At 38.4% G+C, this 27846-nt stretch overlaps 1 protein-coding gene and 1 long non-coding RNA gene across 3 annotated transcripts; one reads left to right on the forward strand and one right to left on the reverse strand.

The window, feature by feature from the left end:
• Positions 1 to 11: 11 nt before the first annotated feature.
• Positions 12 to 25911, forward strand: LOC110827636 (uncharacterized). 2 transcript variants are annotated; one of them, XM_022059480.2, is made up of 5 exons: positions 12 to 119; positions 535 to 3231; positions 3638 to 3845; positions 4219 to 4541; positions 24241 to 25911. In XM_022059480.2, exons 2-5 carry the CDS (start codon positions 692 to 694, stop codon positions 24428 to 24430), a joined length of 3261 nt encoding a protein of 1086 aa, XP_021915172.2. In that variant the 5' UTR covers positions 12 to 119; positions 535 to 691; the 3' UTR covers positions 24431 to 25911. The 2 variants fall into 2 exon arrangements, with proteins under 2 accessions (XP_021915172.2, XP_087214911.1); XM_087358785.1 differs by lacking the exon at positions 12 to 119 and having other exon boundaries at positions 523 to 3231.
• On the reverse strand, positions 25599 to 27819 carry LOC147874990 (uncharacterized). Its single transcript, XR_015537969.1, has 2 exons — positions 27694 to 27819; positions 25599 to 27451 (listed from the first exon to the last, which is right to left on the reverse strand). It is a non-coding gene; the product is annotated as an uncharacterized LOC147874990 (long non-coding RNA).
• Positions 27820 to 27846: the final 27 nt, after the last annotated feature.

Genomic DNA, 27846 nt, shown 5'->3' on the forward strand with positions numbered 1-27846 from the left:
CAAGTGTCAGACGAATGTGTCACGTTTTACACATATTATGCAGTGCGATTTTTTACGTATGCATCGAAAGAAATATCTCTTCGTTTTAAAAATTCTGAAAACTAATAGAATTCAGCAGTGTAAGTATTGGCATTTATTGTTGTGTGTGAAATTACATATTGTTGGAAAAAGTGGAGATTGTGCGGGCTATTCAAACGCCTTGGTACGGACATACAGTTTCCAGTTTCCTTGTACATTGAAATGAGAATTTCGCTCATGTCGCAAAAATTATAACTCTGAAAAGTGGGCGTAAAACAATAACTGAAGTATTTCTTACCAGTTGTAAGTCAAGAGAATAAATAGTTTAACTTATACATCTTTAATATTTTCCACCTCCACTCATTATGTAAAAATTTCGTTAAATATTAAGATTGGAGTTTTACCCCATATTCAGAAGCACATACGATTTGATTCACTTCAATGGTTATGAGGATAAGATGAATTTATTACATACAAAGGGGAGTGGTGGTAAAGATTTCTTTCCTTTTTTTTCAGGATTCAGCTAAATAATATTCACAATATTACAATTCGAAACATATACCAAATGTGTAGAAAACAAGTATATTTGTGCTGAACATACTTTTGTCCAGTTATTCAGATATCTTATAAATTACCTGTAAAATATAAACTAACTGCATTAAGAGACATCACGATGTCTTCCAGGAAACATCGAGCTGTAAAAAACATGATAGCATTGTTCCTAGCCACAGTATTTGTAGCACAAAGCTGTGCTCAACAGTTCTTCCCAATTTACTTGAAGTACCTGAACTTCTCAGCCATTGAAGTGGGTGTTATTCGTGCAAGTCAAACTTGGATATCCATGCTATTAGTACCTGCATGGTTGTTCATAGCAAAGCAGCTTCAGTCTGAAAAGTGGAAGAGATCTGTCATATCTGTGATTCTTATTGTCAACATTGCATTACATCTTTGCTTAACATTCATTCCCTTATCCAACATATTGAAAGATGTAACTCACTGTCACAGACATTCATCAAGTCCTTTAATGGAAGAACTAGTCACACCTCATCATGACAAGCAATGGGACCATTTTAAACCAATACTGCAAGTACCTTCTCATTCTGTCAATATCACAACAAAGAAATCAACACTTACAAAAGAAGTAACAACAGAAAATTTAAGTTTACCTCCTACAGATGGACATACACCAAGAGCAACATACCATGACACTGCAAAACAAGTCATTGATAACTCAAATACTACAACTAACAGTCATTCCATAGTGTTGCCAATCTCTTCAACAAAACAAAATAATGTTTTTCTAGACATCTCAACAGAAATGCCTAAAAATATGACTTTCTTCTCTAATGTAAAAGTTATTTCATCCTCCACAACTGAACCAGCATTGTTATCAGTGATTATTAGTAATGTGAGTTTAGTGACTGCAGTTAAGAATAAGTTGTCAGTCTTGATTAATAACCAGTCAAGGCCAGAAAATAACAAAAACACTTTCACATCAACAGGGAATGAAAGAGAACTTATTCAGAATCCCATATTTAAAGAAATCAATTATTCCAATGCACACAAGCCAACTGTTATGAACATTCCAGTTCATGGAGAATCTAATGATATGGTGAACTTTGAAAATTATTCTCAAACACTGATACCCCAGTATGAAACAGGACAAACCGATAACAATATTAAAGCAATGTTCACTCTCTTAAACAGAACCCTATCAAAAGTATATTCTAACCACAATAAAAAACAGTTACATAAAAAATTACATTATGAGACAGATAATAGTAATGAGGAACAGGATGACAGCACTGGGCACGTACCCAGTTCAGAGTCGGAGAATGCAACTGGTCTAATCAGCACCAATTATAAAATATGGCAGAAGAAGAGCCATAAATCATGGTCTGAACCACAAAATGCACATTTAAAGCAGAAAATAAAATACTTTTCACAAGAATCAGAGGACAGATATGTTCCTGTTATCTCAGAAAGGGGTAATACTGATGACACAATGTTTCATAAAACATTGCTTCCAAAGCATCCAGTCATTCCTTCAATTCAGCATAAATATGTAAACAGGTATTATGTTCATGGCAAGGATTTCAGAAATATCTCACAAACAATACCAGATTATTCAAGAACAGTAAATCTTGAAGATATTTCTAACGATGAACATCCAACAAACAGGTTGCAATCAGACATTGTAATAAGAATGAAAGGCTCAACAGAAAGTCCCCCAGATTCTGAGAATCAAATAAAGCCAGCTGGTGTGAGACTCTGGGGAGATTATAAAAATGTTCAACTTCTCAGGCAGTACAAAAGTGGAATAAAAATGGAACAAGCAGGGAAAAAGGAAAATTCCTTGCCCATAAGAAGAGAGGAGGTGAAAGAGCTGTCAGCAATAAGAAATGTGCAGAAAAATATGAAGCAAGAGAAAGAGTTTCTTCTTCATGACAGACAACTGGGGAGAAAACGTGTTTCAAAGTCTGTTACATCTGAGTCACAAGAGGCACAGCAATCAAGTACAAATACACTCAAGAAGTTCACCAGAAAACATTCAGCACACCACACAATGAAGCACTGTGATAAGAGGAGTACAAAATACAAAAGACATGAAACTTCACAGTTTTCACCATACGCTAAGGCACCAAATTATAGAGGAACAAATAAGCCCATTCCTAAACTAGGAACTATAAGGAGACCCATGGTTACAGATTCTTCAAAACCTAAGTATTATGATAATAACACAGACCTTGGGGTGGATAAAGTGATCATGCAATGGTCAAACAAAAGCATTTCTATGCAGCTGTGGAACATCACAACAAACAAACTATATGACACAACATTTAGCACCATTCTGCTCATATCTGTCTTAGCTGGGGTGTTTTCCAAGGCTGTTACAGCAACCAGCAGTCAGTTTTTTCAGCGTGAGGACACTGTGAAAGTTTCGGAACAAAAGCCAATAACATCACAAAATTGTCATCAGCAAGTCCGTATCCTTCTGAGCTGGGGACTGTTTGGATGTCCTCTCTTGGCAGCTTTGGTTCTCGCTACAGAATGTTCGTTCCAGCCAAGAGTGTTTCTCTTGTTCTCTGCTAGTCTTTTTATGCTGACTTTGTTGGTGACATTATTTCTGCTCCAACTGCCAGGAAAAAACTGGGACTGGAAACAAACTTATGAAAACGAGGGAAAGCAAAGTCACGCCTTATCACTGCAGAGGTAAGCAGAAAAATTACTTTGCTTAAAATTCAGCATGTTCTGATTGTTAAATAATAATCATCAGGTTCACACCTACACTCATGCACACACATCACTGCAGTTTCCAATGCTGATTTTATATGGTAACACCGAGAAATTGTAAAGGTAATAAATATAAAAACAGACAAAATTATAAAACAGTGAACACACTGAAACTATATAAAAACCTTTATGTAAATACTGTTGTGTATCTAGTTTTCATGGTGTGATATTGCTTTCATGCATGTCCTGTAATTCAAAGATTAAAGTACATTACTATGTATTGTTATTGAAGGCAGAATATCTGACCATCCAGTCAAGACAGTGACTTTAAGAGACTGTATTACCCATATGTGATTTTTTGTAATAAAAGAATTTTCTTCTGCAGGTTTGGCTATTATATTTCAATATTTTTCACTGGCTTTGTCATGGCTTGCAACTCGGAGTTCATTCTGTGGCACATCGAAACTCTGCATGGTTTCCCATATAATTACCAACTACTCTACTGTAGTTATGTTGCCTTTGGGACATTAGTTCAAGCCCTAGTGAGATCATGGCTGCAGCAGAGACAACTACATGTTCTGGTAAATGTTCAGGTAAGCTGTTTCAGAAGAAAATTTCTCCGGGATACAGTATCAATCATACCTTGTCTTTTCAGGTTTTTCTGTAGGTTACCTCAAATTCCATTTTTCACATCCTCAGACACAGAAACTTGTATTAAAATGTTAGTCTATAGCACTGTATCATGCCACTTGAGACCAATTATGTTTTTGTGCATATTTATACATACTACAGATGTATGTTCACAATAACAAATAAAAAGCATTCTTTATTAAAGACTTTGTCATGTCCTCTTCACTACCAACGGTCAACGTTTCTTTGCACAAATTAATAATAGTACCATAAAAGAAATTACTGTATAAAATCAGACCACAGAGTCACAGAATTATCTTGTGTCCTTTTTTTTAGGACAGTACAAATCTTGGAAACCATAATGCTGGCAGTGCAGCTGTGGATGGACTCTGGAGTATTGGCACTATTCTGCTTGGTCTTCACTTCTTGGCTGCCTCTTTGCTGCATCCAGCATGGACTTTAGTTTCCCTAGGGATTCTACAGGGTTGCAGTGCTGCACTTTTATTCACTACAACTACTTCTGGTTGGTGGGCAGTGGGCTATGGTCTAGGAAGTCTGGTTGGAGGATTTGTGGTTCAAGCTCATGGTGCAGACTGGTTGTTCTGGATGATGGCATGCAGCATATTTGTCTGGAGTACTATGGTCACGCTGTGTAGAGGGTGAGTACAGTTCTTTGAGCCAGAGTCTGATTCAGTTTTTAGTGAGAGCATGACTAGATTTAAGACTTAAAAGGAGCACAATGATTTTATGAAACCTGGCATATGTTTTACATTTTTTACCACAATTTAGACGTTATAACTAAGCCCCGCTGGCTCACTTGTCATGTACACCAAAGGTGGATCTTTAGGATCTTGTGGAAGTTTAAAAAACTTCAGTCCCAAATAATTACAACAACAGAAACCAAAATGTAATTTTAAAAAGTTCTTTAATGATTGAACAATTATGAGGAAGACTTTTGGTTAAAATGGGAACAACAGAAATTTTACAATGAGAATTTAATATGAAAAAAGTATGTGATGGAAAAGTTAAGAAAGAATTAAAATATTAAATATGTTTATAATTTGGAGAGTTACAAAAATACTGTATACAGTAATTAAATTGACACTAATAATGGATGGGAAATGTGACAATGCAAAAATTTCAGCCAAAGAGAATATTGAATAGTTTTGCAATTTATATTGTTATACCTACTACTATTTGAACTCTGAGGGGGAGAAAGTGAATATTTAAAACATAACATAAATTTTTCAAAAACATATGTTAGAAACATCCATATTTTGATTAATTTGTAGTTTCCATTTAAAAATTAAATGCCCTACTAAGTAGGATCTGAGGAGGTAATATCATCTTGACAAAAAATAAATTCTACAGTGGAGGAATATTAGTTTTAAGAGTTATGAATTTACATGTACAATCAGCAGACAACTCTCCATGTATTGTGTAGTGCCTTATATTTATCCTGTGGCTAGCCCAGCTTTAATTTCAGAGGAAATCACTCAGGCCTATGAAACTCTTATCAGTATAAAGGCTATCAGCTGCTTAAAGTATGCCATCTTTTATCTTCCTCTGTATAATCATAGGATTGTAAGTTTGTAGCAGTTTCTTGATAACCTTTATCATTAAAGGCTTCAGTGAACTTAATCTATTGTATGGAAAACCTTTCTGTTAGAATTTTTAGGACTGAAACATATTCTATACCACGATTTGGATCAGTAGTGAATTCAAGAAAATTATATTGGTTACTGTCTCTTCTCTTTCTAACATTGCTTCCATTAAGAGTATAGATCAATGTAAGGAAGGCTCCAATCTTAAACATGCCTTGCCAATATTTATCAAATTAAAACACGTTTTAAACTAAAGTCACTAATAAGTAATTTATACAGATCATTTTGAATAACAACCAGATTAATAAAACTGGACTATTTATTTGGGGTTTTCCTTGTACTTGACAGTCATTCCAAATTCTTCCTTTTCTTTTATTCTTATCAAAACATCAGTCAGTAAAATAATAGATGTAATATAATTTAGGGGGGTCCGTAGTGGCAGCGGGGTCTGAGGCGTGGCCTTGTGTCGCTTGGTTCGAATCCCACTCAGGCCATGGATGTTTGTCCGCGTTTTTCTTTGTTGTGCTGTCCTGTGTACAGGTAGAGGCCTTGCGACGGGCCGATCCCTCGTCCAAGGAGTCCTACCGAATGTCTATAGATCAAGCCAACGAAAAAGTTGGGACCCGCAGTGCTCAGGCACTTGAAGAACGGGTCGTTCCCAGTATCCCAGTGATATGATTTGGACAATTATTTTGTTGATATGATATAGTTTACTAGCATAAGAAAACACCACTAAAAGTTTCATACTATCTGAAAGAATGGGATGTATATATTCAGTGATGTCAGCCATTATGTACATATACTGTATTTGCTGCATGTTTCAAGGCCACCTGTAGTTGACTACTTGCCTAAATTGGGATATTTTATGGAGCCAGTAAAACCTTGCAGTCTTCTAAGTGTCCTAATGTCCCTGGCTTTCTTATTGAATGTGCCAACTAAATAGAAGAAGGCTGAAATTTAAATGAATACTGAATAACTGTGTTAGAACCTCTGTTGCTATATACAAAAGCTCAGAGTGTGAACAAATATCTGGTGGCTTCTAACCTTCTGTCTGTTAAATAAATGCTCCTCACTTTGTCAGCTACATAATTTATATTTAATTTCCACAACAGTCTCAGCTCTTCCACTACTTCTCTTAAATATATTTATCCAGGACCAGTTCAAAGTAAATGAAGCAATCATCCTAGTATGAATACCAGAAACAATGAATAGAATGTCCTTTTTCTTTCTAATTAACAGTTTCTGCTCAAAACAATATCAAGTAACACAAAAGTGGGTCTTCATATAATTTCTCCTATGAGCAAACAAGTAGTTGTGTGAAAATTACAATTAACCCTGTCATTAATATCACCAACAGACTTTACCAAATATGGTATTATGATGATTGTGCAAAGGCAGTTACAAAAAAACATGAATTTTTCATTTTATAAAATATGTAAATTTCTGCCAAAAATTACTTCCAATCCATTCATATAATCTAAGTTTGTGTGTGCATGCACACAGATGTTTGTGCACATGTGCATCTATGTTCAGGTTAGTCAAAATAATCAGCACAAACATCCCACTATTTTTAAACTTAATTTCCACTTATGTACTTTGAAATTTCTTGCATTGGTTAAGTGGCCTTCAATATTACAGACCAGATAAAATACATTTTTTTACATGCTGGACCAGTGTGACCACTTAATTAGCCACATTTTAAATTAGGATTTTCAAACTCAACTCTTATGAAGAGCAGGAATTATATGTACTTTATCTCACTATATGAGCAACAGGAAACAAACTCGCTGCTGTGGAGGAAGTAACGGATGTGGCGATAAAGCTCCACATTCGACTGATAAGGCTGTAGGGTAATGATGTATATAACATCGGCCAGTAAAAACCCAATATAACAGAGGACACAAATTTAACAGACTTCATAATAAAGCTCTGATCAAATCAGGAGCACCAACAGAGACTGAAACAATTTTATCACAGTGGGACAGTTAATGTGAACTGGAAATACAGTGTGTCCAGAAGGTAACTTTAGGAATTTAGAAGGCTATCTTTTCTTAATAAAAATATAACACTCCAAATAAACTTAACTCAGAAAGTTTCTGTCAGTAAACGTCCACAAATTTCACTACCTCAGCAACATAAAGCAACTTGTATAGGTCCACTATCTCTGTGACCTCTCAGGGATAAATATTGGTGGTCATTGAGGATTATAATCACCTCAATAACAAGTCTATGGTGTTTATGTCCTGCACAGTTTCTCATTCTTTGGAAAATTTTAGTTGCAACTTGAGACTTTCCATTCTGATTTATGGTCTGTAGGCCAGCTTTCGTGGTTTCTAATATTTTAGAACTTTTCCACATCTGAGCGTACTCTTGAACTTCAAGAAACCTGCTGATGTTGGTCCTTTGGGTTGTAACGCTTTGTTGAGTTGTCGGTAGATACCAACGACTCGAAGGAACACAATGCTTTCATCTTCAAGGCCGAAGCCCAATTCATTACTAAATAACGGAATAACGAACAGTCCGAGACAATACGTCTTGCTTGTATCATTTGTGGTCTTCGGTGGTGTTCATACGCAGCACATGGTCCTTTGGCTGCGTACTTCCGAAATATGACAACGCCACACCCCTCAGATCCAAGTGTGCTGTGTTCGCCGACCGCTTGCGGGGTTGTTGACTGACCCCGACCCTTGCAACCGGAGAGCTGGTAACTACCGATGTTATCCGTTGGCTGTTCCTGCTGACTCAGGTAGCTTTACGATGATCCATGTATCTCAGTGCAGGCCTAGGACATCTGAGGTTCTCACGTCGGTAAAGATGTCAGCGTTGTTTATTTGGGTTGTAACGCCGTGTAGGCTTATAGATAGAAACTAACGTTTCGGATGAACGTGTTACCTCCGTTTTCGGGTCTCGCTGTTCGCGTGCCGTGCAGGAAAGCCCGTCGCCAAATAATGTACAACGAAAATCTTAATATAATTCGATCACAGACATCGTTTATAACATTTTAAAATTTCATTGCCCAGTCACGGACGCCCACAGAAGATTAAATTGGTGTTGGAGCACAAATGGCAGGTATGCTACTAGTTAAACAAGAAAGCAAACAAATTCATTCTATGTCGAGTAAGTTCAAATAGCAGAAACGTTCAACTTGTATTTGGAGTGTGCCTGGTTCATATCTCGACCAGGCGCTCAGCTGTCATGCCTGAAGAGTTTACTCGGTTTCTCATAGTTCCCAGATGGTACGTTTAAACACACCTGCTTCATATTCGGGAGGTCCCGGGCTGAAATCTCGGCCCGGAGACCGGTTTTACTGAGTTTTTTGTTTTCCTCAGTCCCTCCAGGTAAATGCCGGGATAGTACCTTAAATTAGGCCACGACCGCTTCCTTCCTTTTCCATCCTCTCATTCGACGTTATATAGTCTGAGCTGCTAGAAAGCGTCGTTAAATAAACTATAAATAAATGTTAAAGAGATCGGTATCGATTCCTTCCACATCCCTTCCAATTCAACAATTCATAATGTCTCATCAAAAGCTAAATAACCCATGAAGTTAATACGGCGTCTTTAAACAAATTAATAATCCAGGAGTACTACATGTGAGCATGACTCATCTTATTTGAGCGTCGTAAAGGGTAGGGTTTATATTCGACCGACGTGGTTCAACAAAGACGCGAACGAACAGACATGACCTCAGGATTATGAAATTAGTTTATGCAATTAGCGCAGAGAACGAATAAAAAGAAACGATATATACTCGTGAGACGGTAAAAACAGCTTAAACAGAGCGGACACTTACACGAAAATTCGGACTGGAGAGACTTTTATAAGAAACGTGCAATTATAATCAGAGTTTAATGAATATGGAGGGCGGGTAGTATAAGACGGATTACCTTAAGCAGTTTGCCTCTCCTTGCTACAATGACGTAACCGTCGTTTCCTTAGTTGAGTCGAGTGAACGAGTCAACCCGTTGTGAGGCCCCGAGTTGTCAGGTGAAGCTTTAACATCCGTCTCTACGACTGGAAGTTCCTCAAGGTCTTCATCATTTTGCTGCTCGCCTTCCTTCCTTCCTTCCTTCCTTCCTTCCTTCCTTACTCTCATCTTATTCCATTCCAAACCTATTCCTGTCTCATTGTTTGTTATGTCCATTTCCTCTCCTTAGTGACTCACAAAAATTCAGATAGATTCGTTTTCTCTGCCCCCTCTTCACTTTTGTCCTTTTTTGTTCTCTGTGCAATTTTTGTCGCTTGGTGTACATTGCGTTTTAGTGGTCCAAATTGTCGTGGTGCCAGGTTCAAAACCTAGTAAACTGCCCAAGCTTTATCGTCCTTGTCCCCAAATCCTCTGGTACAATGTAAAAATCCACCTTCATACAGGCCAAAAGCATTTATTCACAATCCTTCTCCATGCACTTACTCGGCAGTATATAAATTCTGCAGTAGATACAGTGTCGCTAAATTATTCCTCTTATTCCCAATATTTAAATGTATTAGGGAGCCAAAAAAATATCCAGAATGTTTACCACTGGCAAAGCCTCTGTTTTACAAAGAATTAACATAAACATACGTAATTTCACGTAATTAGCACGAACTCCTATATTTAGAGCACACGCATTACATATCCGTCGGAGAAGTTGTCGCTTAAGTACGGCGTATTTCGCGAGAGTTAAAAACGCATCGACAAGACCAGATGAATGGGTGGATGGACGAATAGGCCTAAGCTACTTGCTACTACGTTTGTGAACTTAATGTGTTCAGTTGACAATCGCTGAAAGCGCCTCATTGCTTGGCAACTGACATCTCTGAATTCAAAATCCATCAAACTCCCCCCTTCCTGATTCTTTGTATGAAATGCACGTCGAAAGTCGGTAACAGCCCGTGAAGAGGAACCGATTCAAACCTAACTACCGATGACGAATTATATTATTGTTTATTTAACGTGGCCAATCAGCGTTGTGGTCAGATACATGTGTCCAACCAGAGTACAGAACACTTTGGGATATGAATCACGTTTTGCGCTAACACCTTAATTTATTCGGAGTACTTCTGGCTGCTACCAGATCTGAAGTCAAGGCTGCATTGTGGTAGTAAACGCGGCTCCAGGCTATTCTCCCAGCACACGTGATATTTGGCGGGCGTTTGGCGCTGTACTTACTTTTGAACCGTCATCACTTGGAACTTCTCTTCTCGGAGCAGACATGACAACTATACTAATGTATCAGATGTATAGTGTGGTTGTAACCAATTCTATTTGATATTTTGGTAAATCAGGAAAGTGGCTAATTTCTGGGTAACACAGGTTCGATTCTTCGCAGAAGCAGAAATTTTTCTTTTCATTACCTCATCCAGATCGGCTCTGAGTCTCGTCAAACTTTTTATCCAAGAGGAATAGATGATTTTCTATTCCATGACATTGTTCCTAAGCACAGGAGAACTTCACCTCTAGTTGATTTTACAGTTGGGATGTCCAGGGACCTAGTCCTGAAACCATATTTTCCGTCGTGCGTTTTCATGTTTTCCGTTCTTCGAGTCGTATGCATGGATAATGCTTCAAAAAAGGTCATTCTCACTTATACCTCTATAAGATCATTATTATTCATTTATAAGTTCATTGAGGGCGGCTAACAATGCGGAATTTTGCATGCGATAGACCGTTTAATGATAGACAGCTCCTTCTTCCACGACTGCCTCGTTTGAAAATAAAACAAATACGTTCATTACGAGCCTTTTACTGATGCTACAACCTAGTCCATATACGAATAGAACTTTCTACTTGCAGTGATGACCCTGAAGTCTATAGTGTTGTTTCATTATAAAATTCCAGTGCATTTTGTAATTGAAGTCAGCGCATTACAACGCCAGTAATTACAAACAGACATACCACGCCATCAGCAAGCAACACTTTCTACGTATTATTCACATTTGTACTTGTCGATTATGGATGTTTCTAAAGTTTTGTTTCGATTAACGTTTCCAGTCTTAAATAAATCTACTGCCGATATGACCACAAGTAACCAACGGACAAACTCCGTGGTAAAAGGGTCTTCCTTCAACAGTTATAATAATCTATCCATCTGTGTGGAACCTGAAAGTTGATTACTCTTTTCATAAAAGATCCACTATTTGGTTTTACCCAGCCAGCTCAATCCAGTTCATATACTATTTAAGATTAATTTAAACATTATCCTTTCATCTCTGCCTATGTCTCCATTGTGGTGTCCTCCCTTGAGAATTTAAAACAAGAAATATGAGTGTAGGTAGTTCTTGTTTCCCAAATATTTCTTCATTCAGGCATCTCAAAATTTTCGCTGGAGAGTAAAAATTGTGCAATTCCTTTGTTACTGCCTCCGTCTTAGATCCAAATATACTTATATTTTCGATCTCCATCGATTATCTTACATCGCTGTGAAAGAACATGCAAAATTTTATACGTCTTAATCTTTACGTTTTAAAAAATAAAGCGAGCAGATAAATGAATCTGAACCGACATAATTTTGCGAAATTCTGCCCTGAAAGAATAAAACACTTTTAAAGCCATGATATAGCAGTCTGAAAAAAAAGATTAATTGCGTTAGAAGAATTAAATATTTTCGACGAGTCTTTGTCAAAAAAGGACTCAATTCGTAATGATCCGGCATTTAAGTGTTCTGAGATTTTCTGTTAAATTCAAACCACAGGATTTCTGAAACAGGGGCTAACACCGTCGTTTTCAGTTCGGAAGAGACAAGTCTTCTTCTTTCATTCATATAATTTGCGTTGAGAAAAAGCTGCTATGGTGAGTCTTGTAAATTGCATGTATGAATAGATAGTGAGCTAAGCGCGAGTATGTTAAGTCCTCTACAGCACGTACTGGATGTTTTTGTTCAGAGTCGAAGCTTCACCATTGAGCTCTAACGTGCACTGTATATAAAGCGAGACTAGGCGCCTATACACTAGCAGGTATTGTAAAGTAATAACTATACAAGCCTGCGGACAGTCGTGTATAACTGTCATTAGTTGACACTCTCTCTAAATGAATGTGCCTATTACGAGCAAACTGAAGTATCAATAACACGCTGTATTTGTATTCGGACTGGTTCGAGTCCATTACTGGGCATTAGCTGTCTCAACTTCTTTCATATTTCAATGCAAAATCTGGGGAGAGACAAGAGATGCATAAAAAAGAATCTGGATAGGCCTACTTCATGTAAAACTGAAAAAATCAAACATTACTGAGAATATTATTACAATGGAGCATAGGAATATATGTTGTGAGGATGTGAATTGACCTGGCAATAAAACTGAACTGTAATGACAGTAATGAAATTTTTAATTTTATGACACATTTAGAACATTTTCGTGAATTTTTAAATTTTAGAGATATTTAGCCAAATTTGAAAATTATTGTAATTTTTAAAAACTTCGACATTTTTCTTAAATGTTGAAAATTTTTACATAAGAAAATTTTCGCAAACTCGATGTGTATTAGACTGTTAGCCCATTCTGTAATTTTTTGTAATTTTTCAAAATTTTGAAAATGTTGATCCCACTCAACCAAACATAACTCCACGTAACTAGGGCAGGAGACTGGGTGGGCCGCAGTTCCGGTCTGGACCCAGAGGCTAAAGGGAAAATCCTCTGCCCCTGTCGGTGATCGAACGCCGGTCGTTCGGTCTGTAGTCGGTCACTAAACTGACTGAGCTACCCCGGCTCATGCAGAAGATAAGCTGTCTACTTAATTAGACCGACGGTTGCTACATCTATTTGCGGACGGAAAAGAACGCCTACATGTGAGAAACAGCATCTAACAAGCTACAGTCCTACTTGTGACTATGAGTAACGCTATGCTAATCAGAAAAATTATCGCTCCGTGAGAGGCAGGTGTTGCCAACTGTTGCATCTCATTGTGCATCGTAGCTGCGAGATGCTTGCCTCAATGTTACAAGAAAAATTCGGCCCCTTCCATTCTACACCCCACGCTATCCCCTTTCTTTCAAGAACAAAGTGTGCACAGGAAAACCTGCTTAAAACTGAACCACGAAGGTACCTGACTATTTTACCAATCAGGCAGTTACTTCTACATAAAATAAATCTCTTCGTGAAATATACCGCGTGTAGACTATAACAAAAATTACAGGTAAACAAGTACTAAGTATATTGCGTTTTATTGAGTAGTCATATTATCAGTTTCTTTAACTTTTCCAGTAAAGTATTCTGCACATATTTTGTGAATGGTCAGATTTCTTTCCGACTTACGAACAAGAGCGTTCGTTCTCAGATAAATTCCAAGAAACACAGAACAGACCAAATCATGTAAACAGAAAACAATTTCAGCGGACTATTTTGTGTTCAGTTCTCGCATCAACTGTTTCCGATTTAAAGATTCTCCGCTTATTAGGGGTGATTTATATTTTAGCGACATTAATTCATACTTTCGCTCAAAGGATATATTTATCGCTTTCGTTTACTTCTTAGAATAAACAGCGATTATTTCTCCTAAACATGCTAAAACGTCTAGCTTTCTAATAGAGATATGGTGTATTTTCTTTGAAAAGGGAATTCTAAAAGACTGCTTTGACGAACTTCGCGCTTCAAAAGGCTGCGTCAATAATATAACGCTGTAAGAGTGAGAACTACTGGTTTCAAAGCCTAAATCAAAATAAACATTGAGGCAGCTTTTAAATATGAACTGAATTTGGTTATACAAATCTGTAATCTCATGTTCGCCCTACTGTTTGTACAACACGAATTTCTGGGCGTTGCAGACAAGTAGCCCTATTTACAGTGTGCCTGGAGCAAACCTCTTGGTTAAATCGTCCCTGGGCTTGAAATTCGGTAGTCCGGAGTGAGGTCTATTTGCATATGGGCAGTCTTTGTATTTTGTTTGGTGTCTCGTAACTTTTGTTTTCTATAATGTTGAAGAGATTTCAATGCTGGTGCAAGCATCGTACTCAATTTATCAGTTCAGTTCATGAAAACATTCTAAATACCTACGCCTTAAAAAGCCTTAGCTCTCAAAGACGTCCTGAGGACTAGGCGCTAAGGTTTTCTCACACAGATAAAAAGCAATACATGTTAGTATTCATATCAATATGATTACTGCATATCCACATTACAAATTCAAACACGTAATATTAATCTTATTACATTAATCGGGGCCTTATGACAGCATAACGTGTTTTAAAAACAAAATGTAATCGAAAAAAATGTGAAACTTGGATAAACTTCAGGCACTGACAAAGTAGTCTACTACTTGTAAACACTTAAGCAATTCGCTATTGGATTTGAGGTTTTCTGGATTTTTAAACTACTGTATGTAATTCATTTCGAAACTCTAACCTTGACTTTATGTATCTGCGGTTTATTTAACGACAGTATCTAACCTTAGAATGATTAATAAATAATTGGAAAGGATATGGAATGAAGTGGTCGTGCCCTAATTTAAGGTGATATCCCGGCAATTGTCTGCAGGGACTGAGGAAAAACCACAAAAGACCGCCAGGAGAACTGGTGTCGGAATCGAGGTTCTAACCCAAGACCTCCCAAATACAAAGGAAGTTAATTAACCACTCGGCTGCAACGTTCGTTTAAATAACCTTGAAAAAGGACTCCATGACAGGATGTAATACACCAGATGTGGTGTAGGTACAAGGGACCGGTGTTTCAGGTCGTTCTGCTGCCTGGAGCAACAAAACAATGGCACCTAAAGTAGACGTGATCAACGGAATTAACTTAAATGTTTAAGTAAAAATCAGTGTATGTAATACTTCCATCCTCAAAATAAAATGTCTTTCTTTATGTACATCAACTAAACATAAAAATCACGCGAATGTATGAGCATATTTAATTTCGTATACTCCGCAATTTAATGCTGAACAGAAAGTACCAAGAGCGAAGATATGTATATAATACTTGCAATTCTCAAAATCTCCGACTTTTATAAAAATAATGTGCGAGACATAAAAGTTTTATTGACAGGCTACCTGGAACTTTCACTGGAGACAGATCCCGACCAAGACCGGTTATATTTTTGGTTGTGTTCTCTTCAATGACAAACTGCGCATTTCAACCCAAGAAACTTGCACGTTTCTCATGTCCGACCTTGAAACCGCCCTCATACCCTTACGAGGCAAATGATAATTTCCATCTTGACCGGCTTGCACAAACCAGTGATTTGTATTAAAGTCTGAAGGACGTAAGAGTTTCCATCAGTGTTATAGTTTATTGGTACTTAAGCCTACACGTTTTGTCGCAACCTTCGCCTTGGTTGTGGTAGAGAACAATTCTGCAGAGCATGTTTCGACATTACGCTCTGCATTGACGTCTGCGTCTGCATTTCCTCTACTCGTGTTCGGGTTCTGAATTGCAGCTTTATAAAAGTCGGGGAGGTGGAACAGGGATTATGTAATGTTTCTATGGGTGTGCACTAGACCTATCAAATGGTACTACATATCCGGGAGATAATTTGGAGTAACATCATACGCAAAGCTCAAGAAATTGCAATAAAACCTGTGTGTGCCAGTACTCTTACGTCAAAGAAATGGAATAAGGGACTTTTAATCCGCTTATGACACATAAACTTAAAACCTGATATTAAAGTAATAACTCCTTAAGGCGTTGTTCAGTCTGAATCATTATGTGAACTGTAAGTAACTAACCAATCAATTCTAGGAACATAGTTGTTCTTAAGGAGCTCACAGTTTCATCGCTGGCCAAAACCTGACCATCTTTTATGGCAAATAAATATGCCTCACTATTTTAAGAAAATTCCGCCACTATATCCTATCCAAAGCCAGATAAATCCAGTCCACAGCCTCATATCTTATTTAAGATTAATTTTAATGTAATTCCTACACATTCGTCTCCCTCCAAAGAATTCGTCTATGCCCAACCCACAGTAACGAGGATCATTCACTATCAGTTGTCCGCGACTGTTTATTCAATGTAGCTATTCCCTGGAGGTCGTCTCCTGAGGACCCGCATCCGAAGAGACCCACTGTAGGCCAACACCAATTTTTCAAACGGAAAAATTAGCGTCATCCTTGACCGACTCCTTAAGTTTGTACAGAAATTCAGTCTATTAAGTACACACAGATTTAGTAATTTCCGATAGAAGACTGGTCATACGACTATCATCATGCTCATCTAACATGGCATGTTCTCTACACAGAACATAGAGATTCAAAATATTTTATAAGAAACATGTGCCTATCCATTATAAATGTTGTATGAACCTTCGAGTACGTGTGATGAATACGGAATAGTGTTGCGAACCTTGACAGAAATAAGGTGGAGGATTAGGGTTTTGTTTGTCCAGTGTGTGAAAGAGACACCGCTATGTGACTTCCTTTCTCAGAATTTCCTCACACGCTGCTGTTGTTTCCTCCTCCTGCATACACAGCCTGTTCTTGGTCACACACTCCCCGAGTACACGAGTCATTTGGAAGAAAGAATCATGCCTCGAATTCGGTTCATTCTGTAAGACAGTTCACGCCGTTATTTCTGTATTTCAGAACCATAAAACAGCCCAATGATATCGTACCTTAGAAATTGGCTGTCTTCTGGGTTGTTGCGCCGTGTAGTCTGTTATATGTTAACCGACGTTTCAGATGCCCTTACTGCTTCCATCATCAGGGCGATAAGACAACCCAGAAGATAGCCGTCGTGGAAACCTCAAATCCTACAAATCGTACCTTCAGCATTTTAACAAGCAATAAACCGCTGACTCGTAACTCGGAGTAATTCAATTTCAGTATAAATAATATTCGTATGTAAAATAGATTTCGTTTTTTATCTCCATCATCAGGGCCATGATATCACTCTGATGATGGAGGCAGCAAGGATATCTGAAACGTTGGTGAACTTCTACCTGACTCGACGGCGCTACAATCCACAAGACTCCCCATCTTCTGTATAAACTTACGTGCATGTGCATGTCACATCACATTCACCATATTTTAGCAAAGATATCCATGTTAGCACAAATATCGCCAGTGTAGCATTCTGCATATCTTCCACCCGCGCAGACTAAGAATTTGCAGACTCTTGTTAAGTCTATAAGCTGCTGCCGTGAATAAAAGCGCCTGGGGAAAGTGTTTTGTATACGTTTTTTGTTAACAGTAAATATACCAAAATTCTGTAACTGGAAACAACAGAAATGTGCTGTATGCGTTCTGATGACGTGAAATTCGTGGTCACAGGGCAGCCACATATATTAACAATAACCCTCATTTTATGAAATGCCACGAATATTGTTGGCAATGCCTGTGAGAACCTTTCAGTGAACACTGTCTAGGGTTACGGCACTTACACATAGCGTGTTCACCGTCATTCATTGACCTGGTAGATCCTCCCACTCCCGGGCTGTTCATCGAACGTAACTTCTCTTTATGAAACTGGCGTTGCTTGTGGGCATCAACAGCGGAAGAATTGTTTTCATACCTTTTTAAAGGCAGCTGAGCTGCACACGATCTATATTTTTCTCTGTAGCAGGAAGAGACGTCCTGGATTTTCCTTATTCCTTAAAACATCTCTCACGATCACCTTTCCGTTTCCTCTTATAGGCTCACCGACGAGCTCCCAGAATCCCGAGAACCTCAGTGGCCTGATGGCTAATTAAGTTATGATCGCAGTTCAGTGAAATGTAGAATGACATTAACAGATCTCGAAGAAATAAACTGTACAACACGAACAATCAGCTCGCTCGAAATGTGCGATGACGAACCTACGGGTATCATTACAATTAGGAAACAGTTGAATAATCATCAAGCGTTCAATGAAGTTCTTGTACCGCGGTGTTCCACAGATTACACAACAAATCAACAAAGATACCTTGTAAACTCTGTAATGTTATATCCTCGTGGTCTAACCAGACAGACCGACAATGTAACGTGTATTTCTACCCACGAGTGTACACGCAATTGGTATTCTTTGCTACTCACGAGAGCCAAACATCAGCCCGAACATTCTCGTGCGTGTCTGGCACGGATTACGCATGTATATGTGATCAGCTCATAAGTAGTACTGTGATGGACTTCACTTGGTCCCTGACAAACATCATCCTGAGTGTAGACTTAATGCGTCAGAGAACTCGTCGCTTGGCCGAACGTCGCGAGATTGTGAAGTTAACAGAAAATTAATACTTGGTTTTACAGTCGTACTAATTAGGAATAAAGCAGCAGCTGGCTTCTTATAGTACTAGGCCAGACTGAAAGAAACGAGCACAAGCCTCAGAACTAAATTGCAGATCCAGTAACGAAACAGGACCACCTGAAGTGAGTCATTTCGATGTGCTTTACGAAAACACCGCAGTATTCACTGTAGTTGCGCTGAACCACAAAGAATGTACCGCGTAGTGTGATGAAAGTTGTTTTACTAGGCCTATAACGTCATCTCCAACAGCATCATGACTAAGCCTGATTTGAGCGCCTTGAAAAAGTCATAATGTAGCTCCAAGTTCCTGTTTTCAATGTCAGTCGCTGTAGTGATTTTCCGCGTATTATTAATACGTGATCAAAACACTGCGTGAATATTAAGAAACCGACTGCACGTTCCTTCTTCAGGCGAATTTCTGTCTCTCACGGTAATAAATGTCACTAGTGGGACCCGCGGGCAACTACCCTTTTATTTAAAGATAATATTTGTTTGTTTATTTGTTTAAATCTTGTCAGTCTAATCACAATAAAATTCTATTAAATATTAAAATATTACTATAATTAACATTTAAATATTTAAAATGATGTTCTCTATCGAAATGTTCGACTTACATTAGAACATCACTTTTTTACACTTTTTTAAAGATAATGTTAACTAAAGAGGTTACCACTTTTACTTCTACGGAAACTAATAACGTTTCGAACATGGCTGCCTTCTGGGTTGTTGCGCCATGTTTCAGAGGTTCTTGTTGCCTCCATCATCAAGGCGATCATCGCCCTGATGATGGAGACAAAAACCCATAAGACAGCCATCTTCAGACTCACCGCCGTAAAAACCTCAAATTCTACTTAATTAACTTTCATTTGTGACAGAAAAACAGCCAAGAACTATACCCAATGTAAAACCTGTGAAGTACGCATCTCAAATTCTAACCAGAAATTATTCTTAGAAAAGTTAGTTGTAAAATAAAAGATACGGTAAATAAAGAATAAAATGCATCTACACATATAAGATAATTCTTAAATGTTGTTAAATGATTTTCTCAAACCCTGGATCTGCTACTGTAAGACGACGAGGAAAATAGACGCACAGAATTCAGACAAGAAACTTAATTTCTTAGACACACTGTGAGTAACAGATGACACTGAGAGACGTATCTGCCTGTACCTGGCATCAGGCACGTCACATGCCCCGGTTACTTTTCTTGGTTGTATAGCAGATCTGCCTCATTAGCGGAAATAGTTGCCGTCATAATATTTGTACATCGCGGCGTAGGTCCCTCGCTCTTACACAGGAGCACAGAATAAAACACACCAGCCCGCATCCGCCCACTCATCTCAGTAGCTACGTAGACATCGTGCCACACCGAGTTTTCTACAGATGTGAATTTTGCAATTTTTAGAACTGACTGTTGCCCTTGTTGTCAGGACTGTTAACATCTTAATACTTATTAATAATTAATTATCACGTTTCGTCTTTGGTTCCGCGAAATCCTATTGTTTCCATCTTCTGCAGTTCGTAAGGTTTTCAAGAATGCTAACCCCCACGAACGGCGAGGGTCTTATGACTTCACCGCAAATTGTGGGAAACTGTGACAACTTCCTCTCTCGTGTTATTTTCCTTTTAGCAAATGTTAGTCATCACCTCATTAACATTCAATGAACGTATTTTCAGGCTGTTTTTTTCACAACGTAAAACAATATGGCGGCCGCATACATATAGAAAATTTATAGAGCCATGCTAGTCCCAGTTTCACAAGATTTCTTAATCACAGACCGGGGACCGGAAACAGTTTGTCAGTCCAAATCATGCTCGCCAATATTACACCTTTTTTAAGACAGCTACACTATTTTATTATTTTTCGATTATATTTTCTGCATACAAGTACTTGAAAGAGTGAGACGTAATTAACAACATCTGCACATCATTGAGCTTCCAGGGGCCATAATTTGCACTACGGGATGTTATACTAAAACGCTGTCAGCGTGGAAGCAGCCTTGCATGAACCGTGTATGTTTTATTGATATGTGTCATTTTAGCACAGAACAAATCAAAATTCAAGGTTCTGGCGCTCCTGTACTGCGTATTGAATGTAGCGATAGCGTCCTTTCTCGCAATACAAGAAACGTGCTAGAACGTTTCGTTGCTAAAGAGTGGTAAAGTTTTATTACGACTCGATGCGAGGATCTGAAATTTGCACGCTTGCCTCGAATTTTGAAGATTCGGTCGTCGATATCTATTTATACTTACGTTAAAATACAATTTATATATAACGAAAAACATAGGGATGAAGAACATGTCTGTCTTCTGTGTTGTAGCACCGTGTAGTCTGGTAGAAGTTTATCAACGATTCAGAAGTCCTTGCTCCATCCATCATCATGGTATGGGTAAACTTCTACAGACTACATGGCGCTACAACCCAGAAGGCAGCCATCTTCAGACTCACCGCCGTCAAAACTTCAAATCCAAAATAAGGATCATGAAAACATTTTCTACATTTGTCTTTAATATGTCAAGTTTCCAGTAAAATGAAACTTGAAAGCCTTCGGGAAGTAAGATACTTGCAGGAAATTTGACACGACAGCTTGACTACGAACCAGCACGGAGAGGAGATGTCCCCCATTGTTTCATACAGTTATGAGTCAACCTCACCTGCCTTTTACCCGCACATCACTTGCATGATGACCCACCCACCTCCCCCACATAAAACTCGTACACGTCATTGCATGACGTCAGGACACGGACGTGAAGACATTTTTGCGAGTGACTGTAATGGTTGCTTACACTTCGTGTCGGTTCGGACCCATTCGGCTCTCATCTATTGCCTCTTGTTTTCTCAAGGTGTGGCAAAGGTAGAGAGGAACTAAAAAACTGTTTATAACACAAGTCTTCATTCGCTGTAGGGAGCATGCAGCGTCTAGTTCGCTCGTTCAAGTCTCCTCGTCTAACTATGCTGTGCGTTCAGATACTAGTGGTGACCGTAACAGCGTTCGCCGTCAAGGGCGAAGACCCTTCGGAAGTGTTTGGTGTTATCTACGAATGGAACAAACTTGATTTCACGTGGCCTGATGATTCTTTCAAGGCTAGATTTCTGGACTCTTCGCAATTTATACCTGAAAATACAACAATTTCGGGCGTGAAGGTCTGGCGCGATAGACTATTTGTAACTTTACCTCGCTGGCGTCGCGGCGTTCCTGCGACATTGGCTTCTATCCCGCTCCTAACGGCGGGAAGCCACCGCAACGCGTCTCCCAAGCTGGAACCGTTTCCGTCATGGGAGATGCAGCACGTGGGGAACTGCTCAGCCCTCCAGAATGTGCAAAATGTAGAGATACACCCGGACGGGTACATGTGGGTCATCGATTCTGGAAGAGTTAATACACTGTCACAACAACCCGACAATCGGTGCCCTCCTAAAATTGTAATGTTTGACCTGACTTCTGTTACTTCATCGTCGTCTCCAGAGTACAACTCATATGATACGGAACGTAGACAAGAAGGCACCGAACGCAATCATCAAACAGGTTACTTCCCGGGTGGATACAACCCTCCTAGTGATAACCAGGGCAGATACAATCCTCTGGGTGGAAACCAAGGTGGCTACAATCCCCCTAATAACAACAATGACGGATATAATCCGCCAAGTGGCAGATATGACGGATACAATCCTCCAGGTGGCAACCAAGGTGGCTACAATCCCCCTAATAGCAACAATGACGGATATAATCCGCCAAGTGGCAGATATGACGGATACAATCCTCCAGGTGGCAACCAAGGTGGATACAACACTCCGGATGATAGCCATGGTGGATACAATTCCCCTAGGAGTTATAACAACAATTACAACAGGCCTGGTGGTAGTGTTAGGATAGTCACGTTTTCTGACTCAGTGACCTCTGGAGATACCAATTTGGTGGACATCGTCCTCGACAATGATGGCACCGGTTACACTTACATAAGTGATGCAAGTGAAAAGGACCCAGGTCTGATAGTGTACAGCTGGAAGGAGAACCGCTCGTGGAAAGTCCGCGACAGCAGATCCATGCGAGCAGACCCAGGGGTCCGGAGTTTGTCAATCAACGGAGTGTACGTAGATGTGAACAAGAACATTGATGGACTTGCCTTGTCGCCTGTTTCAGACAAGGTGGAAAGGCGCCTGTATTACTCGCCCCTCAGTAGCTACTCGCTTTTCTCTATTCCTACGTCCGTCTTGAAAGACGAAACTCGCGCTGTAGGTGATGTATCAGGAGATATTAAGACTCATGGTCGTAAGACGTCCATCAGCGAGGGCATGGCTATGGATTCTCGTGGAGTTCTGTACTACGGTCTGTTGGGGGAAAACGCTATTGCCAAATGGGACACCAATCTGCCCTTCGAAGGTAATCAACGTAAGATTGCTCAAGACAACAATTTGCTGCAGTGGCCCGCCAGCTTTGGTTTCGATTCTCAACTAAGGAATCTGACTGTTGTTTCGAACAGGCTTCAGAATTTCTTAGCAGGGCGAGTTCATCTCAACGAGCCGAATTGTAGAATCATTACTGCATTCACCGGTACCAAGTCATACCTATACCCATCAATAGGGTTCGATTCTTCAACATCATCCCAGCGACCCACTGGAGTAACGGACCGGAGCTTCGACGACGACAGAAACACGATTCACTCTACTCATCACCAACATGTTACGGGCGACATTCACAAAAGCGCCGCGGGACAGATGACTCCAGTTCTGACCATGACAGCCGTTCTTGTCATTATCACAGCAGCGGTGGCGTAGACGGTAACTTCGGTCAGTCCAACTGTAGAAAGGCAGCAAATAACTTGGAGGTAATACTGAAAATTTTGTGACCGGATATAGCAGTGCAGATAATTACTTTTTCTCAGTGCATCTGACAAAGAATGGTATCTTTGCATTACTGGTGTCTTCATCTTGTCATAGTAGAATGGCTTTAAGGGGACAATCTACAGCTGCAAAATTTATCTTTCTACTTGTCCCAGTGAATGTATTTGGACATGATTTGATCTTCATGCGTATTTACTTCTGTCCTCTTAAAATGATGACTGTTAATGTTTACTGCTCAGTGCCTCATGATAAATGAATAAGAATATAAAAAACATTTGTGGGTAACCTGAGATGCATGACCTCAATATCTATATCAAATTTGGGGAAAAATGATAGATAAACACATAAAACGAACTAAACACATAAATATATAAAATACCAAACACCATGGAGCAGAGTTCTTCTTCAGAAGTTCACAGTCTCTTAGCTGGTCAATAAATTCTCCATCTTTAATTAAACCCAAAGATTCATTACCATGTTCACTGGTACCTATCCTGAGCCAGATCAATCCAGTCCATATCCTCACATCCTATTTTTTTGAGATCCATTTCAATATTATCCTCCTTTCAAACCTTGCCTATAGAGTTCATGACATTTAAATTTCCAAACATGTCCATTTTCCATTACCTAAGTTGCTCCACAGAATCTATCCAAATCCAAGACCCTGAGTAACATTTTCTAATGTGCAGGTTTTCTTCTTGTGGTAAGGGGTTGTTAGCCCAACCTCCACACTAGAGGACCACCCCTTGTTGTCTATATGTGACCGCTTATGCTGATGTGTTCACAGGATGATGAAATGTATCAGGGGCTATGAGAGACAGCAAGCATCGTACAGTCAACTGCTGCTGCCAGAAGAAGGTGACTCTGATGATGAGGAAGTGACAGTGTATGAAAGTGAGGACTGGCTGGAAAAGGCCCTACTAAAGGAGGAGCAACAGGAAACTCAGAGACGGAGGATTATGTCCTGTCCGACCTAGCAGCACTCCAAGTAAATCATCTAAATTGTATCATAAGCACTGTCTCATCAATGGCAGAATCTTGTGACCATGATGGTGCCTAAAAACCATCACTTTTAATGTTAAGTACTTTCAAGACTGTTATGAGAATTAATATGGTGTGTACGAGTATGTCTGCCTAGTAGTCTGTATCTCATATCAATCCTGGAGTCTATATATTGTTTTATACGCTGCAGTGTATGCTTTTACACCACAAAAAATATTAATTTGTGTACCTTAAGTTTACAACTGTAAACAATTCACATCATAATCATAAAATTACAGATCTCCATCTTCAGATTTACAGCCTAAAGCTGAAACCAAGAATTGCAATACCCAAGATGAATATTCCCATAGTTCTGTCAAGTCTCTGCAAAGAAGTGGTGGTGTATGTATTAACAATATCTCTTCAGTGGGTGAGTGAGAAGATGACTATCTTCTTGAATGTCACACCACATAATTTGTTAGATGTTGCCTCCATCATACCTGATGATGGAAGCAGTAGGCTCCTCTGAAACATCAGTCAATATCTACCAAACTACACAGTGCAACGTACCAGAAGACAGCCATAATAAGATCTTTACTACTTCCTTTCCACTCTAAACTGGTCACCCTACAGTCTATAAATACTTCCAAAACCTTCATGAACATGTTTACAGTTTCAAAAATAAATACATCAAAACCAGCTCATTGCCAGATGTCTTCTACCAAACAGCAGAGTCTTAAATTATTGAAACAATGAACCAATGAATTTAAATTAAAACTTTTGTTTTAAGTGACTCAGAAAAAAGGAATGAATAAGGTGTATATCTCCTCAGGATCAAAAGTTGGTCAGTTAAATTGTCAGCATTCTTATACACGTTTAGCTTACTCCACACACACTCTCTCAAGTCACTAATTCACAAATCAAATGATTACCTTAACTAAACAAACTGAATTTATTTTATCTCTACAGAAAGACTGTATGATCTAAAACCAATCATTTTAATAACATAGACACTGACCAAGCATATCATCCCTTGTGAACCAGATCTGTGAACATTGCAGACAACCCTTACACCAATGGTTACCATGCCTGAAATAAATTATTTCTACATTATATCTGAGAAGTGACAGCCAACCAACTTGGTAGACTTCTGTTCTATAGATGTTTGATTGTTATGGTTACACTGTTCTCTTGCAGTTATTCAGTGGCATAATGCTGCTGCTACTGCACGTTTTACTGAAACCCCAAAGCTCTGTAATTAGTCTGACATAAAATAATGCTATGGCTACCAAAGATTCTTTTTTAGTGTTTATTGTGTCCCCTTGTAAGTTCAGAATAGTTGTATTATCCATCATACAGCTTTAGAATGATTTTACAGGCTAAAAATAACACACACATACTGCAGTTCTACACTGCTGTTATGATAGTTTAAAGCAAGTATTGTAATTGCCATACAATAAAAGAGTTTTGTCTCTGCCTTGCATCTATTATTTGTACACAGGTCAATGAGAAATTAATCAATTTTGAGAAATTATTAATATGGTAGCAAACTGTTTTGCTTCAAATCTTATGGCATAACCCATTTTATCATTTCTTCCTTCAGTCCTCTATTGCAGCCCTCGATGCAGAATCTCCAATGAAAGTATGAACTTGCATTTTTCATAACTGGCTATGATGTAAGGCTGACAATAGATCTCTTAAAGTACATTTGTGCCTTTACTTATATGACAAAAGCCATACATATTATGTTACATAGACTTTGTAAATGCTCCAAAATATTCAATGAAACATTACTTTAATAGTGTTTGCCAACTGCTAACGTGTATATATCTTTTTTATAAACATTAATTTTTAACTTTGTATACACCAGTGTATAATTTTAAGCATTGTAATGAATAGAATTAAATTTTCTGTAAAAAAATATGTTTAAGAGTTTGGAGTAGTTATTGTATAGACATTTCTGTGTATTCAATTTTAAAGTAACATTTTATTCAATAAATCTAACATGAAAAATGGAAAGATCAAATATACTGGCTATGCCTTCAAATTCAAGGGAAATAAATCTCAGCAGTTTACAATGTAGTTGAGCAACAGGTGGTGATGGCATGAATTACTTTGTCCTTATGAGCAATGTTTTTATGTATATATTTAAAATGACAACAACATTTGACTTTACTCCTCTCTCTCTTTTTCCCCATATTGTCTCTGGCCCATAAATGCTAGTAATATTATACCAGATACATGCATGTATGTCTTTATATTTCTGGTTTTATAATACTTCAAACATACAGGATAATCATGTCATGACTGACATTAAAACTGAGCTATTAGCCCTACATCCAAGCTAGACATCCCATGTTTCTGTTTTCTGACTCACAGAATTACATAGTAAAATTTCTGAAAATGGAAAATATAATATTACAGACATCTATGTGAAACAAGAAAATAAATAAATTTCTGAAGACGGAAATCTTCAAACTCACCGCTGTGAGAACCTCAAGTCTTACAAATAAATTTCTAATTCCTATCTTATTTGCCAATTATGAACTTTTAAATGCTAGATAACCACTTAAATTATGCATTAAAATCTCCAATTTGAAACGTCCATGATTGTTCTGGGATATGTGAAATGGTAAACAACTGTTCAAGCATAGCAGATACTTGGGTTTTGAAAATGAAAGTGTTACATTTCATGACTCTAATACAGCAACCAGAAAATAATGTAATGTTAAATAAATACAATTTAGAACGAAGAGACTCTAAAAGAATAGGGTTACAGTGGTTAAAGTGCATAAAATGATTTGGGTCTCCTACTAGGCATGTTCAGGGCTGATTTTGATCCCTTTGCAATTTGACTTGGTTCTTTTAGGTTAGGATAGCATTATTGCTAACTACTCTATCATATCACAATTTTAATAACATGGACTTACTCATAAAAGTAAAATTACCGTCACGGTTTCGCTACGACCAAAATTATCACCACTGCCCTACTAGTCTTGGTGTCATTCTTCCAAGCCCTAAAAAATTAGCAAAAACTTCATGCAAGTACCCACTCCAAATTCCACACAGTATAATCATTCTACATCATCCTATACAGTCCATATGACTGAAAAGTATCATAGTGAAGAGAATACAAATGTCTTCAGTAAAAATATAAGACCATACCAAGAACATTATAATATACAATGTTCCCTCAATGAGTTGCCCCCTTCCAATACCACTGTTAATGAAATTGAATTTTACCGCGCATGATTCTTACCGTTCCAAGGCTGTTCCTATTACTGCTTACAAGTCTTCGCAACGATTGCAAGCCAAACATTTAATATTTAATGCGCACAATAGTTCTGATTCGTACATTTTTAAACACATTACATGTCAAAGAAATCATTTCTGGATACTTCCTTAAGAGCCA

The sequence above is a fragment of the Zootermopsis nevadensis genome, unplaced genomic scaffold (assembly GCF_977971745.1).
Source record: "Zootermopsis nevadensis isolate Lab colony 2312 unplaced genomic scaffold, Znev_1.0 Znev_ptg000003l, whole genome shotgun sequence".
NCBI classification, from domain to species: Eukaryota; Metazoa; Arthropoda; class Insecta; order Blattodea; family Termopsidae; genus Zootermopsis; species Zootermopsis nevadensis.

Excerpts from the sequence above, each read along its gene's own strand:
- LOC110827636 (XM_022059480.2), top strand. The coding sequence starts at position 692 with ATGTCTTCCAGGAAACATCGAGCTGTAAAAAACATGATAGCATTGTTC. Across the intron at positions 3,232-3,637 it reads CACGCCTTATCACTGCAGAG|GTTTGGCTATTATATTTCAA; the intron begins GTAAGCAGAAAA and ends TTTCTTCTGCAG. Across the intron at positions 3,846-4,218 it reads ATGTTCTGGTAAATGTTCAG|GACAGTACAAATCTTGGAAA; the intron begins GTAAGCTGTTTC and ends CCTTTTTTTTAG.